Source organism: Podarcis gaigeae (assembly GCF_964106915.1).
Source record: "Podarcis gaigeae genome assembly, chromosome: 11".
In the NCBI taxonomy this organism is placed as follows: domain Eukaryota; kingdom Metazoa; phylum Chordata; class Lepidosauria; order Squamata; family Lacertidae; genus Podarcis; species Podarcis gaigeae.
Window position 1 is genome coordinate 3,767,605 of NC_139687.1, and position 17,484 is coordinate 3,785,088.

The window sequence follows — 17,484 nt, forward strand, 5'->3', positions numbered from 1 at the left end:
TCATGGACTAACCTGTTTACCATTTCAACCTGATGTTTGGAGATCTTTCCCATATGTGGGCAGCACAGAATAGTGCACCACTTTAAAACGTGAATTATTTAAAAGTGTACCATTGCATTTTTAAAAAATAATGAGTTATTTTCTAGCAGCACTAGAAAAAGCTAGCTAGACAAACCATGTAAGTATATGGATTTGGAACAGACCACCTGGAGTTTACCCAGTTCTTCAGCGGCTCTTACACTGCATGATCATGAAATAAAATGGAAATATAATGCCATAATTAATTGTAAATTCTTACTCCTGCTGGACTGAAGTTATTTCTGGCTCATTTGAAAGACAGCTTGCTCTGAAGACAAGTGGAAATGAACAGTAGTAAAAAACACACACAACCCTCTTTTTAGACAGTTAGGGAAGTAATTCATTTATTTTAAACGTAAGAAATATATTGAGGCGAGGCATACAGTTTTGTGGGCCAAGTTCACTTCCTCAGATGTATGAAATGATTATAGAGGCAGAAAGAATTGCCCTCCCTGCTGAACCCACAAAACTCTATGCCATAATAAACCTGATTGTCTTTAAGATGCCAGAAGACACTTTTTTCGTTGAAACAGACTAACATGGCTATCCCATTGGAATCAGCCACTTTAAAAAGTCTTAAGGGTATACATTAACAACTTATTCCTATAGACAGTTGCCTGGAAGTAGTAGTAGTAGTAGTAACAACTACTACTACTACTACTTATGGTTACACCAGGTCTTTTTTCAGCTGGAACTCACTGGAATTCAGTTCGCGCCTCTCTCAGGTGGGTGCCATTGCCATTATAAGAGAACAAAGGAGGTGTTCATGGTGAGTTCTGGCACCTCTTTTTCTTTTAATACTTCATTGGGAGCCGCCTAGAGTGGCTAGGGCAACCCAGTCAGATGGGTATCTAATTAATAAAGTTGTTGTTGTTGTTATAACACTGCTTATACCCTGCCCATCTGGCTGGGCCTCCCCAGCCACTCTGGGTGGCTCCCAACAGAATATTAAAAACATGATAAAACATCAAAAATTAAAAACTTCCCATAAAACATAATGAAACATTTAAAACGTCCCAATACAGGGCTGCCTTCAGATGTCTTCTATTAGTCATATAATTGTTTATTTCTTTGACATCTGATGGAAAGGCGGGCACCACTACTGAGAAGGCCATGTGCCTGGTTTCCTGTAACTTCAAATAATAAATAATAATATAAATAAATAATAAAATTATTATTATTATTATTATTCACTTCTGGCAGTGAGGGAACTGCCAGAAGGCCCTCGGAGCCAGATCTCAGGGTCCAGGCTGAAAGATGGGGGTGGGGACACTCCTTCAGGTATACAGGGCCAATGCCATTTATCATAGAATCATAGAATTGTAGAGTTGAAAGGGACCCCCTGGGTCATCTAGTCCACCTCCCTGCAATACAGGAATCTCAACTGAAGCATCCATGACAGATGGTCATCCAACCTCTGCTTAAAAACCTCCAGTGAAGGAGAATCCACAACCTCCCAAGGAAGACCATCCCACTGTTGAACAGCTCTTACTGTCAGAAAGGTCTTCCTGGTGTTTAGTCAGAATCTCCTTTCTTGTCACTTGAAACCATTGGTTTGAATCCTACCCCCCAGAGCAGGAGAAAACAGGCTGGTTCCCTCTTCCACATGACAGCCCTTGAGATACTTGAAGATGGCTATCATAGCTCCACTTAGTCTTCTCCTTTCCAGGGTAAACATACCCAGCTCCTTCAACCATTCCCCATAAGGCTTGGTTTCCAGACCCTTGGTCATCATTTAGGGCTTTAAAGGTCAGCACCAGCACTTTGAATTGTGCTTGGAAACATACCAGAAGCCAATGTAGATATTTCAGGACCGGTGTTATATGGTCCTGGCAGCCATTCCCAGTCACCAGTCTAGCTGCTGCATCCTGGATTACTTGTAGTTTCTGAGTTACCTTCAAAGGTAGCCCCATGTAGAGCACATTGCTGTAGTTGAAGTGGGAGATAACCAGAGCATGTACCACTCTGGTGAGACAGGGCACAGGCAGGTAGGGTTTCAGCCAGCATACCAGATGGAGCTGGTAGACAGTTGCCCTGGATACAGAGTTAACCTTCACCTCCATGCAGAACTGTGAGTCCAAAATGGCCCCCAGGCTGTGCACTTGGTCCTTTATGGGCAGAGTTACCCCATTCAGGACCAGGGAGTCCCCCACATGGGAGTAAGCTGAATTCTATTCGCTTAGCTCTGGATAAGCATGCATAAAAAAGGGTATGTGCTACATCCAAAAAGTTTCTATTCACTAAAATATTACACTTCCCTCTATAAATCTCAGGTGCTGATGTACCAATATTAGCCACCCTGGCCAGATGTGGTAAAGCAGCGTCAACAATATAGGAGGTGGCTGTGTGCCACTGTAAATACATCCAACCACCATGGAACCAGCTTTGTTGATGTAATGTAGGAAACTTCATATGTAATCATCATGAATGGTGCTGGGGTTACTGGGGTTATATTGTATAAACAGGATTGCAGATTGGCTTCACTCCAGTTCTAAACATCATTCAAAGTGACTACAAGCTTTAGAACTTAGCGGTAGAGCTCAAAATTGTGTAATAAAGTAATCTTCTGGCCGCTTATGCTTTTGAAAAGGTAGACTTTGATCCGCACAGCTTCTGTAACAGCATCATTAGTTACCCTCAAAGAAACAAAGGCTTCTAAAGCTCATGCAATAGTTGTGACAGCCAAAGCATAGCCAAACCACTTCTTCTAACATAAGAGTTGTCGGGGTTGTTACCAGCATCAAATCTAATGATCTGTGGTTTTGTGACAAGAAATACTATGCTATATTCTCTTAACCACAAGATGTCTACCTATGACAAATGACAAGCCTGGAGGTCAGTGAGAATGTACTCTCTAGATAATTCCCAATGATCTTCAGCTGGCTCAGTCTGATTTAGAGTTTGTGAACAGGATCAACTGGTTTCCTACAAAGTATTTATTTTCAAGCAATTTGCCAGATATTATATAAGAGGCCTGCATAGCTAAGTAAATAAGTATAAACATGTGTGTGTGTGTGTGTGTGTGTGTGTGTGTGTGTGTGTGTGTGTGTTTCACAAAGGTCAACAAGGAATCCAAGTAAAAATAACAGTTTATTTAAGGAATATTTTCCAAGCTATCAGCACAGCAAATCTGATTAAGAGGTATGTTTCACTCAAATCAATGGGACCTATTTTTATCAAGTATTTCTCCAATCTGGTACTCTCCAGGTGTTTGGGGTGAGAACTCCTATCAGCCCCAGCCAGCCTGGCCAGTGGTTAGGGATGATGGAAGTTGTAGTCCCAAGCATCTGAGGGCATTGGGTTGGAGAAAGCTGGCTTAGGATATGAAGTGTGACTGTGATTTTTGAATGAGCTTAGTGATAAGTGCATAGAGGTCAATGGTACACACCAACCTTGGAATAAATCCCATTGAACTCAATGGGATTATTACTGAGTAGGCGTGTACAAAATAGCACTGTCTCCTTGAAATAGATATAATGCCACTGATTACCAGAATGCTGTCTTACTTTGCTGATGCTTCCCTCAGCTCTTCATCCAGTCTGCATGAGTAAAAGGTACAGATGTTTCCAGGGCAGGGGCAGCGGGGGGGGGGGAGGAGAAGAAGAAGCGAGCAGAGCATAAGATAGAAGCAGGCCAAAAGCAGAGCAAAGATCAAGCAAGGTACATGCTTTTTTAAAATTCAGCCCCAATGTTATAGATCTTCAGTTCCCTATGGTGTCATTGACCTATCAGTTTCATGTTTCATATATTTAGTTACTCTGGAAGTGGGCACATAAAGGTAGCAGAGCATGGGTGTCTGTGGCATGCATTGCTGTACAAAGATGGCAACAGTGCTGTAACTAACGAGATTTAAGTTAGCAGCTGCAGGCAAAGTCACCTATTTTTCCAATTTAGCATTCTTTAGTTATAAACAAGGCTGAACTCAATGGAACTCATCAACAGAGTTCCATTATACAGAGCTATGGGAGTTCTTTTGTGCCTGTAATAGCCCATCGTACTTCCTCACAGTCAGAAACATCAACACAAGCTGCAGCAGAGCAAGAGTGTTACCTTACTCTTCTCTGAAAGGACCTGTCTTCTTCATACCTTTCAAGATAAAAGTGGGTGAAGGACAAAAACATAGGTCAAATGATATGCAATTGCCACCTTTATGCCAAGTATTTCACCTCTATAGTTAAATGAACAAGGAACCTATTATTAATACATCAGCTAGTTTAAATGTAGAGTTATGGGAGGTAACCTGCTGTAGGAAGGAAATGGCATGGAATGCCTTCTTTTTCCCACAACAGCTTTGCAAACCAAAGAGAGAATCCCAAGATACCATTAATGTTCCAATAATGATTTTGTGTCTTTGAAAATCTCTTCTGGATTATAACTTCAGGCAGCAGTAGAAAAAATGCTTCTTGGACCAACAGGGAAGCAGAAGCTGGGTTTTGTACCTGCTGCCAATGTGAGTGCAGATGGTATCAAAATGTGGACTTGCATCCACACAGTTATGCTCATTTGGACCAGAGCTGGAGGCTCTGCATGTTCACATCCAGAGCCACTATGCACACAAAAATGGGTATGTTATTCCAGCTTTGTGGAGCGAGAACAACAAGTTATGATTATTTCAACACCTGATATGGTTGTCCAAGGATTTGTCAAACAGAGGAAATGCTACACTTCCAGAATCTTTATCTGTTCAGAAATAAGGCACCAGATGTAGATATTTTACTGTATAACAGTGGGTCCATATGCCTTTCTACCTTGGTTCCACCTCCCTTTTAATGCCTATGGGATAGCACCTCAGTAGAGCCCAGTTTTCATTGTTTACATTGATGATCTTTAGATGAAATGTAAACATGTCCATGTATCATCAGATCATGTTTCCTTGGGTTTTACCCAACATCTTTTATTATGATGTTCTAAACCTTAATAAGGGGATTTCAACTCTTTAGTATCTGCAGTGATGGGTACATTTTAAATATACATCGTCTGTTTAAAAACCTGACATCTTAGTTGCCTGTCAGGTGATAGGGAAAGGAGAAGGGAGGCTGACTGCAACATGCCAAATCTAGGTCTTCCGCATGGTACAACATAGCTATTACAGTATTTATAAAGAAGAGGACTTTTCAATGAGAGAAATATGTACAGTAGGAAAAGAAACAAAGAAACCAAAGAGATAAGAACCTTGGAAGTATTATGATTTTAAATTTCGTCAGATTAGCAATTTGCTATCTTCCAAATTTTCAGTCTGATTTATCTATTAATGGAACACCCTAATTTGTGACATTCATGCTATCTCTGGTTATCATCCCCTTCTGACTTTATTATTTCCCAACAATTAGCAAGATAATATTTTCAGAACAGAACCTCCTTATTTTCCACCATATTTCTCAGGACTTATATTCAAAATCTGAAGTCTCCACATATTTCAAGCTTATTAGGAGCTCTCCTAGCTTCATTTATAAAAAAATATATGTCAAAAGAGACAATATATATACACAAATGTTATTATGTAAATGCAAAGCATGATAATTACTAGTAGTAATAATCCTGAGACACAGAATGTGGGAGTGACAGAGAGTGAAAAATGGTTGCTTGCCTAAGGCCTCCTAATTAATTATATGGCAGGGGTGAGCTCTAAATCAGGGACTTCCATCTTCACAGCCCAGTGTCTTAGCTTCTGTGCAAAATGAGTTCTAATAAAATAATGCCCCCATTTGCACACAATTTTAATCTACAACAAAGTTCATTTACCCTGTTCATATCTTCATGCTTTAGAGCTAACTACATGTTACACTGTTCACACTTGCGGGGAAACGCACTCCTAAACTGACCACATGTATTTTAGAGAAAAAGCCGTTGTGGAACTGCCAATCTGGACTGAGCCCCTGAGCCTGACTGCACCTTTGGATCAGAATGGGGAGCGTGTTGCAGACTAGGTACCCATGGAGGTGTGGCAGGCGGGGGGGGGGGAGAGTCCATGGCCGAGGAACCATCTCTGAACCCTTTGGGTCTTCCACCAGCAAGGGCAGACAAACAGGGGAAGCTTTATTTCCCCCTCTGTTGTTTTGAACAAACCCCCTTCCATTGGTTTCAGCGTGAGGGAAAATAACTATGGCAGCAGCTCCAGGGCTGGTGTAGTTTGTCTCACTTGTATGGGTTTGTGTGTGGGAGTATGTCAGGGCAATAGGGAGGGCCTTGGGTCTTTGGTCCAAGACTTCCTCACCTACCTTTCCCCAGCCAATTCCACCAGAGTGATGGCGGTTGATCTTTCTGCTGCTGTAACAAAGACGTCTCTGTGGATCCACCTCCTTCTCCACCCCCAGAGGGGCGACTGGATACAGTCGCCCCTCGGCCTACCTTCCTGGGAGCATAAGATTGCTCCCTAAAATAGCAATTATTTAGTTTCATAAAGGTAACATTTCTAATTATTATTCTCTTATTGTTTTTCACTTACTTGACAATACTTTCAGGGATATTTACATATTCCATTGGAATTAGTTCACTGAGCTCTGCCAAAGTGCTCACATATTTTATCTTACTGCTGAATTTTGAGCTGAAAACACAAAAGTACCATTAATTAATTAATTAATTAATTAAATAAGATACATTCACAAATATGCAAGATACCGAGTGCCATGATAGTTTTCCATGTCCAATAACAAAAAGCTGAATCAATCACCTTTAAGTTTCACATGTGAACACTCCTTCACTGTATCTTCAGTATATACTTAGTGTTTTTACAGGAGCATCATGCAGAGAGATTAGGAGCCCATACATGAGCATTGCAATGTGGGTTGACATTGCTACTCTCAGGGGAAGGATGAGGTTAAATGGTAATGATTCACCTGAGGGGTGAGGAGCCTTTTTGGCCTAGGAACACCCACCTGTAAAAGTTGACCCACAAGGGTGGAGGGAGGGTTCTGCTTTGCCAGCACATTCCCCACAGGGAACACACTGCAGGATTTAGCCCTATGCTCATCAGCTGATGAGTGGGAGATTAAATTGTGATGCTTTGGCTATGCACCAGTTTCCTGTGAGTGACTGCTGGATGCACCTAATGCAGAACAGAACCCCATCAGCTGATGTCTCCAGCTGGCCTTAGTTTCGAAGGGAATGACCTCTCAGGCCAAACTGGACACCCTGTCTTAAATCAACTACTAATCTCATTGCTGAGATAACATTAGGATAAGGACTCCTTGGCTCACAGCTCACACTTTTTACCAGCATACCATCAGCTTTCACACAGTAACAGTTTCCCTTGGAGGTATTTTGAATAAACCATTTGATGGCTTCCCTCATAACATTTTTCTTGTCAACTTCTCTTCTTTAACAAAAACAGCTTTAGAAGGACCTCTGACCAGGCCCCATCTCAGCACGTGTAAGAGTTTGGAACTATTACCTTATAAAAGGCCGTGTCACTGCTAAAATTGTTCTGATAAACCAAGAGGGGTGAACAATGATGAAGGATTTCAAGTTCTTCCTTAACCTGTGTTTGAAAAGAAACACATTTAAGCCTTCAAAGCAATATATATTGCCCAAGAAAAATCTTGGTCATGTGCATCTTCTGTCCTAGTCAGGATTCATGCACTTTTGGCATGCCACACCAAAGCCGTTTTTCTCTAGAGTTTGGTGGGAAGTGTGAAACTAGCTCCTGCATAGAAATGGGGAGAGGGCTTTCAAATAATAGGTATGGCAAGCCAGACACAATAGATAGAAAGCAAGCCATGAGCTACAGACCGCCTGTCAATCATCTGGTAACATCTTTTCATCCATCCCAGTCCTGGCATCTTTCTCCTTGGTGTGGCTCCATTCAAGTAAACAATCATATAGTCTTCAGCAACCATGAGCTCCAAGGTACTTATTACATATCTGAATGGAAACAAATAGAGAAAATGAGTGAGGAGAGGGGAACAATGAATAATTTGTTTAAAACCTATTCTTTGCTCTTCAAAAGAGTTCAATCTTGTGATATAAGCAACGGCTAAAGTTTTCATAAATTTCACTATTAACTAATAGTCAGCTCCTGTAGTCAGTGGCAGACTTGGGCTGGATCTACATTTGTCTTCTAAACATTTTTTAAACTAACGTTCTATAGTGCTTAACAGCAGTTTCCCATTGCCAGTGGCTTCATCTGCTGTCACATTTTAATAATGCATTTTAATGTAATAAACAACAAGTGTAGATCTGCCCTTGGGCTTTCATATTTCAGCAGCCCCCCCCCACTTCCATTCTAAATCATTGTTGCAGCGCCCCCTGCAGCCCACATTCAGGTCAGTGTCCAGTGTGGGTGAACTGGTCATGCTACCCTAAATCCGCCTCTGCAGTATCATATGTACCAATCCAACCCCACATGTGCTACATTTATATGCTAAATAACTACACATGTGGCACACGTCAAAACTGGCACAGATACCCTCTAGGTGTGTGGGATATTTAACCAAGAGGGCCATGCTAATTTTATTTTTTAGAACAGTGGGAGCTCAAACAAACAGCAGGGAAATGTCTACACCTGCTTCCATTGCGAGGAAAGCCAGAAAATAAGTGTAGGAAACCCCAGGACACAATGAGTGGCAGGGCTTTAGTCTGGAAATTCAACCAGAAGACTTGCCTCATGCTTAATCCATGATATGGTCAACATTTGAGACTGAAGTTTTATTATTTCAGCACTGGCAGGTTAAATGGAGATAAGGAAGCCATTCCTTATCTGAACCAGAGAATGGCTGAATTAATACTTAAGAGTAGATGACATAGGAGTCACTTTGCCATAGCTCCTCCACTTATGATAAATTGGGTGCAGGAAGGAATTTTAGTGAGTGGGACTGAGGTGCATGGGGGGGGGGCAATCTCATAAGCCCCATTTCCAATCTAGCTAGCATGCCTCTTCCTCATTCCTCCTTTCCTCTACTATCCAAGTGGAATAGGAAAAAGTCACGAGAAGCAGCCGTCATGTCAATATATGGGATTCAGTACCAGGGTCAAAGGCTGGAAGATGGCATTCACTGGCTTTGTGTATGAGCTGTCATGTATGAATAGTCCTTCAAACATTCAGTTAGGACAAATTCCATCACCAGTAGTGAAGCAAGAGAAAAAGAGTTATTATTATGGATCTTGGTCTGTCATCTCTGGGTGATTCTAACTGAAAACAGCATAGACATATTACAAACCTTGGAGAATAGCAGGAAGGAGGCATACAGATCTATGTGCTCTAATTCTTTTTTTTTTTTCTTTTTGCTTTCTGTGCACAAACCAAACACCTTTCACAGAGAAGCATTAAATGTCAAAGGAACACACATTTCTGATGCATTTAGGTCACTTTTAAACCTTCAGCTTATCTCTCAAATAAGACTGTTATTTATCACAACACAGTTGCAGGCATCAACTTCAAAGACATGATGACCACATTGTTCATGCCTCATCACTCACAGGAAAAGGTTTTCCATGACATAGTTGTAATCAGTTCGACTGCTGTCTGGCAGAAAACATGCAGCAAACACAATGATGGCATTTAGACCATCCCCATAGTATCCTGTGGAAGAAACAAAAATGCATTTGTTTCCCATAAAGTATGTTTAACTGCACAATCTCGAGAAAGCAACCTGGCCGGCCTCACAGCTGCTGAATATCTGTGTACATGCATACACTCTCTATTTTCTGGGAGCAGAAAGTGCATGAGAGCAGGTCTTATGTACCCGAAAGGTCACAGCTCTATTCTTTGCATAGGGCAAGAAAAGTCACAAAGGATGCTTCCAGACCTCTTCTTCATTCCTGATTTGTTTGAAGGGAAATTAAACAACATAGGTTATTTAATGAACTTTCATTCTGATTTGCTAATGGGAAGGTTAGATGGCATTGTGTCGAAGCAAGTGTTTTTCCACAATGCATCCCTTTCCTTATTGCAAAAAGTCTGATCTTTTGGGTAAGCAGATTTGTTATGCAAAATCTCCCAATCAACTGTAATTGTACAACACAAATTTGCTGGTATGTGATTGAATCCCATCTGAAAATAATGACAGTCTGAAAGCATCCAAAATATGTTTAAGAAATACAATTCTAGAGAGTTGCAAATGAACTTTTGTCTTAGATGTTCCTAAAGTTATAAAATGTTTTAAATGTTTTCTCTAATTTATTTTTAATTGGATTGCCTTGCTGCTTTATTGTTGCTGCCACCCTGGGCACCATTGGGAGGAAGGGTTGTATAGAAATTTAATAAATGAATAAAATAAAAATAAAGTTCCATCTTCTTCAAAAGTGTCTGCAGAATAAGGCCATAATCAGCCTGCTCTGGGACTGAACCCAGCTTTTCCCCCATCAGGGCTTACCTAGTGTCCATATTGAACAGTTGTGAGCAGCCTGCCTTGAAAATTTCCACACTGACCCATTGTGGGAGATTAGTGTAGGAGTGCTATGGATATTTCAAATGGCAGACAGATCACAGGCATCTGCAACAAATTACAGTGGTGCTGAAGAATGCCTTTGCATTCCACTATCTCCCCACTCCAAAACAAAACAAAAACAACCCTAGATTGGGCAGTGCTTTTTTTCTGGGGGTACTCAAGGGTATGGAATACCTTTTTTCTTTTTTAAAGCACTGCAAAGTGGGGGACTCGGCCACACTGCTACCACCAATTAAAAAAACCTCTCCTCTTACCACAAGTCGATAATTCTTTTATAGCAGAAGCTTTCCAGGTTTGCCCCAATAAGCCTTCTCAGAAGGAGATGGAATAATGCAACCTTTCTACAACTTTATAAAACTCACCAGTCCAGAAAATAGTATTAAGGAGCAAATATTCTAAATTCATTATCCATTGAGGCATAAAGAATTTCATAAAAAGAAAGTACAAATAAATATCATATTAAAATAGACAATAATGTGAATGAACGGATTATACTAAAAAATAATATCAATTTTATTTTTTAAAAAACCAACAACTTCTGGTTCTTGTAAAGTATAAGAGGTTTCCTGCTAAAAGAAATGAGAAAATCTTCATGGTCTCACAAAGCAACTGCTGTCATATGGTGCTGTCATGGGTCCTTACTTCTAATTGGCTCTGAGACTGCCATACTTTGGCAGATGTGCCACTACAATTACACAAGCCCACTTTTAATAGTTTTACTTTGTAATCCCATGCAAAGCCAAAAGTTTATGTGCAGCATTACATTTTTAGTCACACAGAACAGGAAGCAATTCAAAATCTCTAATGGAATTTTTTTTTATTTCATGCAGTCTGTTATGGTCATTAAACGTAAAGGTAAAGGGACCCCTGACCATTAGGTCCAGTCGTGGATGACTCTGGGGTTGCAGCGCTCATCTTGCTTTACTGGCTGAGGGAGCTGGCATACAGCTTCTGGGTCATGTGGCCAGCATGACTAATTCGCTTCTGGCGAACCATAGCAGCGCACGGAAACGCCATTTACCTTCCCACCGGAGTGGTACCTATTTATCTACTTGCACTTTGACATGCTTTTGAACTGCTAGGTGGGCAGGAGCTGGGACCGAACAACGGGAGCTCACCCCGCTGATCAGTAAGCCCTCAAACCGCTGATCAGTAAGCCCTAGGCTCTGTGGTTTAGACCACAGTGCCACCTGTGTCATTAGTTGGGTGCTAAAATCAGAGTTGTCGGGTTCTCAGGCATGCCTTGAAGACCTTCCCAATAATAAACAGGCATGTGGAACTCGTTATGGCTACTCAGTCATGCTCTGCACATGGCCGATAATACTGTTATTAGCTCAACTTGTTCCAGGACTGAAGTCTAGCTAAGACTGGAAAGTGTCTCCAGGGCTGAGGCTTGATGAACACTGACTCTCCTGCCTTAGTCCTTCTGTCTGTTCTCCTCACTGTCTCCTATAAAGCATAACAGATTCATGCTTGAAAGGGGGGGGGGGTCACAGGAGCCAATTCCATTCTACTTCCTTCGCTCTTTGAAAAGCGTACATCAGCCTCTCCGTGTTGTGACCTAGTGAGGACAGGATGAGTGTCATCCTCAATCCACTTACAACATGAAGTCAGAGAAACTGCTCTGGAATGAGTTGATTCACTTAGGACACAAGGCAATACAACTAAAAATCTAAAAGGTAGCCATGTTCTTTGAGTAAAGGTCACAACTTTCACTGGCAGGCAGAAATAACTTGAACACCAACACAAGTGAGTCAATTGTTCCTGCAATATTTAAGTCTATAAATGCACTATGAACTAGTTTTTTCCTTCCTTAAACCTTTCCTTTGTAACTATGTAAGCTAGTCCTGGAAAATGAAGTGTTTTAAACATAGAATAAAAGAAATTAATGGTAAACAGATTGCTGCTACAGTTTCAGAATAGATCTCTCAATTGACAAGGATTTCACTGGGCATGTAGAAAGGCCTGTTTCTTTCCTTAATGAAAACTTAATCTAAATTTGGATCTTATGAGATAAGAATATTAATAAAAGGAGTATTGTTTTCTATTTGGGGTGGGTGGATGGCTTTTTTGTTCCATGCTACTAGAACAATCCTACCTCCATGAGAAATGACCCTTTTATAAGGCTCAATGACTTTCATATCGATCCTCTGCTCCTGTTCTCCAATGACAACTGTTCTCCATAACCGGTTGTCTTCTCGCTCTTCCTCAGCAGTATATTCTGGGATTGCTTCAGATTCCTCTTGGGTAGCTTCCTTAATGGCCGGCTGCTCTTCTGAGGAGTGCAGAGGCAGGTGAAAGAGAGAATAAAGTGGCAGGTTATTACTGACATCTGGAGAAACATCATCAAATCTGTTTTCACTTATGAGACCACGGCATCCTGCCATGAACTTAATTTTTTTTTTAAAAAAAAAGAGTTGAGAATAGTGTAATTAAGATCAGAATGGCCCTGTAATTTTAAAAGACTAATGATCAAACCTACACTCCTGTTTTAGTATGACTTAATACAGGGGTGATGGGTTTAGCTTGCAAATGAGTTTGAACCATACAGATACTGCTGTTTGTGAATATCCAAGAAGAAACATCAGCTGCACTGAAAATGCCTGTGTTATGTTGGACTGTATAAGACTGTTTATTACACAATATTACAATGTCTGGAGATAAATTTGAGGTTGTCAACTTCCTACTTGTGTGCTCCTTTATACAGATGGCGTTTCAGAAAATAGAACGGCCTCCTTCTGGACCAGTTGTTTTAGATTGACTTTTGTTCCTTCCCTTCCAGTTATTACCTTGCTTATAAAAACAACATGGAACTGTTTCTTGCACAATTACTGAGAAAACTAATCCCAGATGAGAGGGCCAAATACATAATGTTTATCTATGGTTTGGATTAGCGGTGCATTATTGCATGAAATAATTAAGTTGGACATCAATTATTTTGAGCCTAAAATAAAGTGTTTGGATCGTGGTTGTGTATGCCATATGTTAGTAGATCCAATCTTTGACAGTAGCCGCTGGCTCTTTCACTTGTATGAGGGGGGGACATATGGCACATTACAGAGCTATCCTTATTCAGCCTGGACATCTGGCTATCTGGTCGTACTTACTGGACTGTTCCCAGAAAATGAGCCACAAAATAGGTTGGGCCTACATATGGTAGAGGCTGCAGTTGAAGAGCATTCAAAATTCATGGAGTGCTCCCAATATACAGTTCAGGGAATAGCCAATGTTTATAGCAGTCTTTAGCTTCTAAATATTCAATCCTAAATTCAACTCAAACTACACATTGCAGCTAAATCATGTAGTGCAGCTGTTGCTGGATGATAGCACTCATGTTGCAAGTGGGGATGTATGCTGAAAAACAGGTAAGAATGAGACTCACAAATAATGCATTACTCAAGTTTTTATGAGGATTCAAACACAGCATCCCTGCAGCTGCATGGTAAAGTGATACTGTTCAGTGAGATCTGTATTACATGATTGTGCTGCACATGCAAATTGGCTTAAGTAGAATTTTTATTACCTCACACACAGGTGCCATCAAAGGGTTGTATCACCTTTGCTAGTGTAGAGTGGAACTACATGTTATGCCTCCAAAGGCTGGCCAACATCTCCTCTGCAAAGTTGGGTGAGGCTGCTTGTATAAGGGCAGTCAACAGAATTTCAGCAACTACAGATTTTCAGCCCACCTATGTGTCATAAGTTGAATCTGGCAAATTTGTTTTTCCTACCCAACAATTAAAAATAGAGATGCTTTATCTTCCTGTACCCAAATCTTCATTCTGTGTGAGATGCCTTCGTTCCAAGCCTAAAGACTAGCTCCTGAAGCACAGCCAGCCATACAGTAACAAATGAAGGGCCTCCCAGCTTGACCTTCACTGCTGGGTAATTCCAGAGTTGCCACCTTCTGACCCAGAGATGAGAATCTATCAGTTTTAGAACTATCCCTAGGAAGTACAGTGGACCTGAGCAAGCAGTAGACAGCAACATCAAGCTGCTGCCTCCGAGTGGCAACCAGGGGAATGTGCACAAAGTGGAGGCTGCTGTTGAGTTTGATAGTTGAGAAGGCAGGCTGCAAACTAAGCAGAATAGATGCCGTTAAGACACTGCTGTCAGGAACACACCAATGACATCATGACTGCATCTTCCTATTTGCCTCAGCAGCTGCTCAGTGCATCCTCTTCCTGCTGTGCTTCAGCTCAATCTGTGCCTTCGTATACACAGAGCACAGAGAGTTCCATATAAGCAGTTCTTTTTAAAATGGGCCTGGACAAGGGCTGGAAGGTGACAACATTTGCTTAAAGATGCTGATTAAGTATGTGTGGGTGAGGAAGAATGACAATGGGCGATATTTTTAGCTCTGCTGTCCCACTAAGCATCCTTCTAAAAAGCACATAAGCATTAGTGGCATAAGCTTCCTTTAAATTTAAGTCTAGCATAGGCATTTGTCCCTTTTAAGGCTACCTTAAAACAAAGATCATGGCCACTGGTCCCATCACCTCCTGGCAAATACAAGGGGAAGAAATGGAAGCAGTGACATATTTTACTTTCTTGGGCTCAATGATCACTGCAGATGGTGACAGCAGCCACGAAATTAAAAGACGCCTGCTTCTTGGGAGAAGGGCAATGACAGGCCTAGACAGTATCTTGAGAAGTAGAGACATCACCTTGCCAACAAAGGTCCATATAGTTAAAGCTATGGTTTTCCCAGTAGTGATGTATGGAAGTGAGAGCTGGACCATAAAGAAGGCTGATCGCCGAAGAATTGATGCTTTTGAATTATGGTGCTGGAGGAGACTCTTGAGAGTCCCATGGACTGCAAGAAGATCAAACCTCTCCATACTGAAGGAAATCAACCCTGAGTGCTCACTGGAAGGACAGATCCTGAAGCTGAGGCTCCAGTACTTTGGCCACCTCACGAGAAGAGAAGACTCCCTGGAGAAGACCCTGATGTTGGGAAAGATGGAGGGCACAAGGAGAAGGGGGCGACAGAGGACGAGATGGTTGGATAGTGTTTTCGAGGTTACCTGCATGAGTTTGACCAAACTGCGGGAGGCAGTGGAGGACAGAGGTGCCTGGCGTTCTCTGGTCCATGGGGTCACGAAGAGTCGGACACGACTAAACGACTAAACAACAAAGGCTACCTTAGAAATAAGTCTAATCAAAATGCATTGGGAACCTTTTCGGTCAGCATTTTTGCAGTAAATAGACAAACTAATTAAAAATCTGGACTGCTTTGCATCAATTTTTTCTCACAGCTGCTTTTTCACACACCTGGCTTGTGGGCCTCTCTGAGGCATCTGTTTGCTCTCTGTCAATAGGCAGGATGATGAGATTGGTGGACCTTTGGTCTGACTCAGCAGGGACTTTCAATGTTCTTATTAACTAGGCCCAGTAATTCTTCCATCCACATAGTTAGTGAGTTAGGTTGTGTCTTCAGAATCATTTTAAGAGGGAGATTTCTTATCTGCTCTTATATTTCCCAGGCAGAGTAAGAACAGCCGCCTCAGGCAGCAGATTCCGGGTGCATGAAAGTGGAGCAAACTGTTATTTATTTACTATTACCGCATTTTTACTGCCAGAGAAGGAGAGAAGCGCTTGTAGGATTTTCTGGCACAGGTTCCGAAATAGTAACCTGCTTTGGATACTATGCCCCATATCTGGCTTCACAGTTCAGCTTCTCCTTGCATTACATTCATTCTTTCTGAACAGCTTTGTAATATTTCTGTTTCAAAATAGGAGCACTTTGTAGTCCAAAAATATTAGCTGATATTTCATCCCGAATAGCTTTTTAAACTCTAGGAAGCAAAAAACCATTTTGTTTGCTAGCTACATCAAATCCAACTGTCTGTATTATAGGCAGGTAAGAGATGGCGAACAATTTACTGCACTGATAAATCTGCCAGACGACATTGTACCCATCTGGAGAAATACAGAAGACACAAAATGTGGGCTGCAATCCAATAAAACACTTAGCTGATGCTTGGCTTCAAACATTTCAGCACTGATTGTTTGCAGGAATAATGTAAAATGAGGGAGAGCCTAATTGCTAGAAGTGGGGGTGGGAATGAAGAGCTGGATATTAGCAATGGCACAGAGAATGAGATAAAATCACTCCTTTGTCTCTACCTGGATTCCTATGGCACAGCAGACAAAAGCAGAGTAAAATCAACCTCTGAGGAGACCTATTGGTATTGTACTATAAACACAACTTTTGTATCTGGCTTATGTCAATATTCTTGGGTTGAATCCAAAGTTAGTCATACTCAGAGTAGACCCAATGGGTAGGATGCAACTAAGTTGTTGCATGCACTGAACAAGGTCTGCTCAAGCAATAGGACTGTCCCTGCCTCTCCTCCCTCCTTGCACCCCCTAAGTCTGATCTGGAGGGGTGGGGGAACCCCAGAACAGGTTTGGGGTGGGAGTGAGGGGAAGGGAGAAATCCCACTGTGCAAGCAGACCTAGTTTCATGCACACATACTCCACGTAGCAGTATGTTGAATTCCACCCCTAGAAAGCAAAGGATATGAGTAACTTGGATTAATTTTAATGGGTTTACTCTGAACAGAATTTAGTCAGCTATGGTCCCATTATTGTTATTGAAGTTAAGAGTGGTCATGTGAATCTTTGTCTGGTTCAGTATGTGGAGCAGTTCAGTTCGTTACAGATACCAGTTGCAAGACCACTCACTTGCATGAGTTCCATGCAGTAATGGGATGCATTGATGTGTAAAAAAATTGGAATGGCTTCAATATTGGTCTCTACAAACAAGGCGAAAACTACAAAGTGAGAAGCATTTTGTGCCTAAACTTATGCTCGCAATGCAAAGCTCATAAACAGCCTATGTGCAGAAAAGTGGGATTCCACAAGAATGAGAAATGATGGGAAACCATGTATGCCCCCTTGAGCAACTTGGAGAAACAGGTGGGATATAAATGTGATAAATAAAAATTCAATAAGAACTGGTAGTTTCATTTAGCTGCAGTGGGCATCAAGGCATAAGCAGAGCATCGTTTGATGG

The 17,484-nt window shown here is 41.4% G+C and overlaps 1 protein-coding gene and 1 long non-coding RNA gene across 2 annotated transcripts in view; one reads left to right on the forward strand and one right to left on the reverse strand.

Moving 5' to 3' along the window:
- The window catches only part of PRUNE2 (prune homolog 2 with BCH domain), a 138,206-nt gene that overhangs the window by 9,778 nt on the left and 110,944 nt on the right, over positions 1-17,484 (reverse strand). Inside the window, 8 exon segments of the mRNA XM_083701852.1 lie at positions 299-346; positions 3,585-3,617; positions 4,129-4,164; positions 6,524-6,622; positions 7,469-7,555; positions 7,807-7,938; positions 9,493-9,595; positions 12,562-12,738. Coding sequence (XP_083557978.1) covers positions 299-346; positions 3,585-3,617; positions 4,129-4,164; positions 6,524-6,622; positions 7,469-7,555; positions 7,807-7,938; positions 9,493-9,595; positions 12,562-12,738 — 715 coding nt within the window.
- Positions 934-3,670, forward strand: LOC310826865. Its single transcript, XR_014556044.1, has 2 exons — positions 934-2,123; positions 2,172-3,670. It is a non-coding gene; the product is annotated as an uncharacterized lncRNA (long non-coding RNA).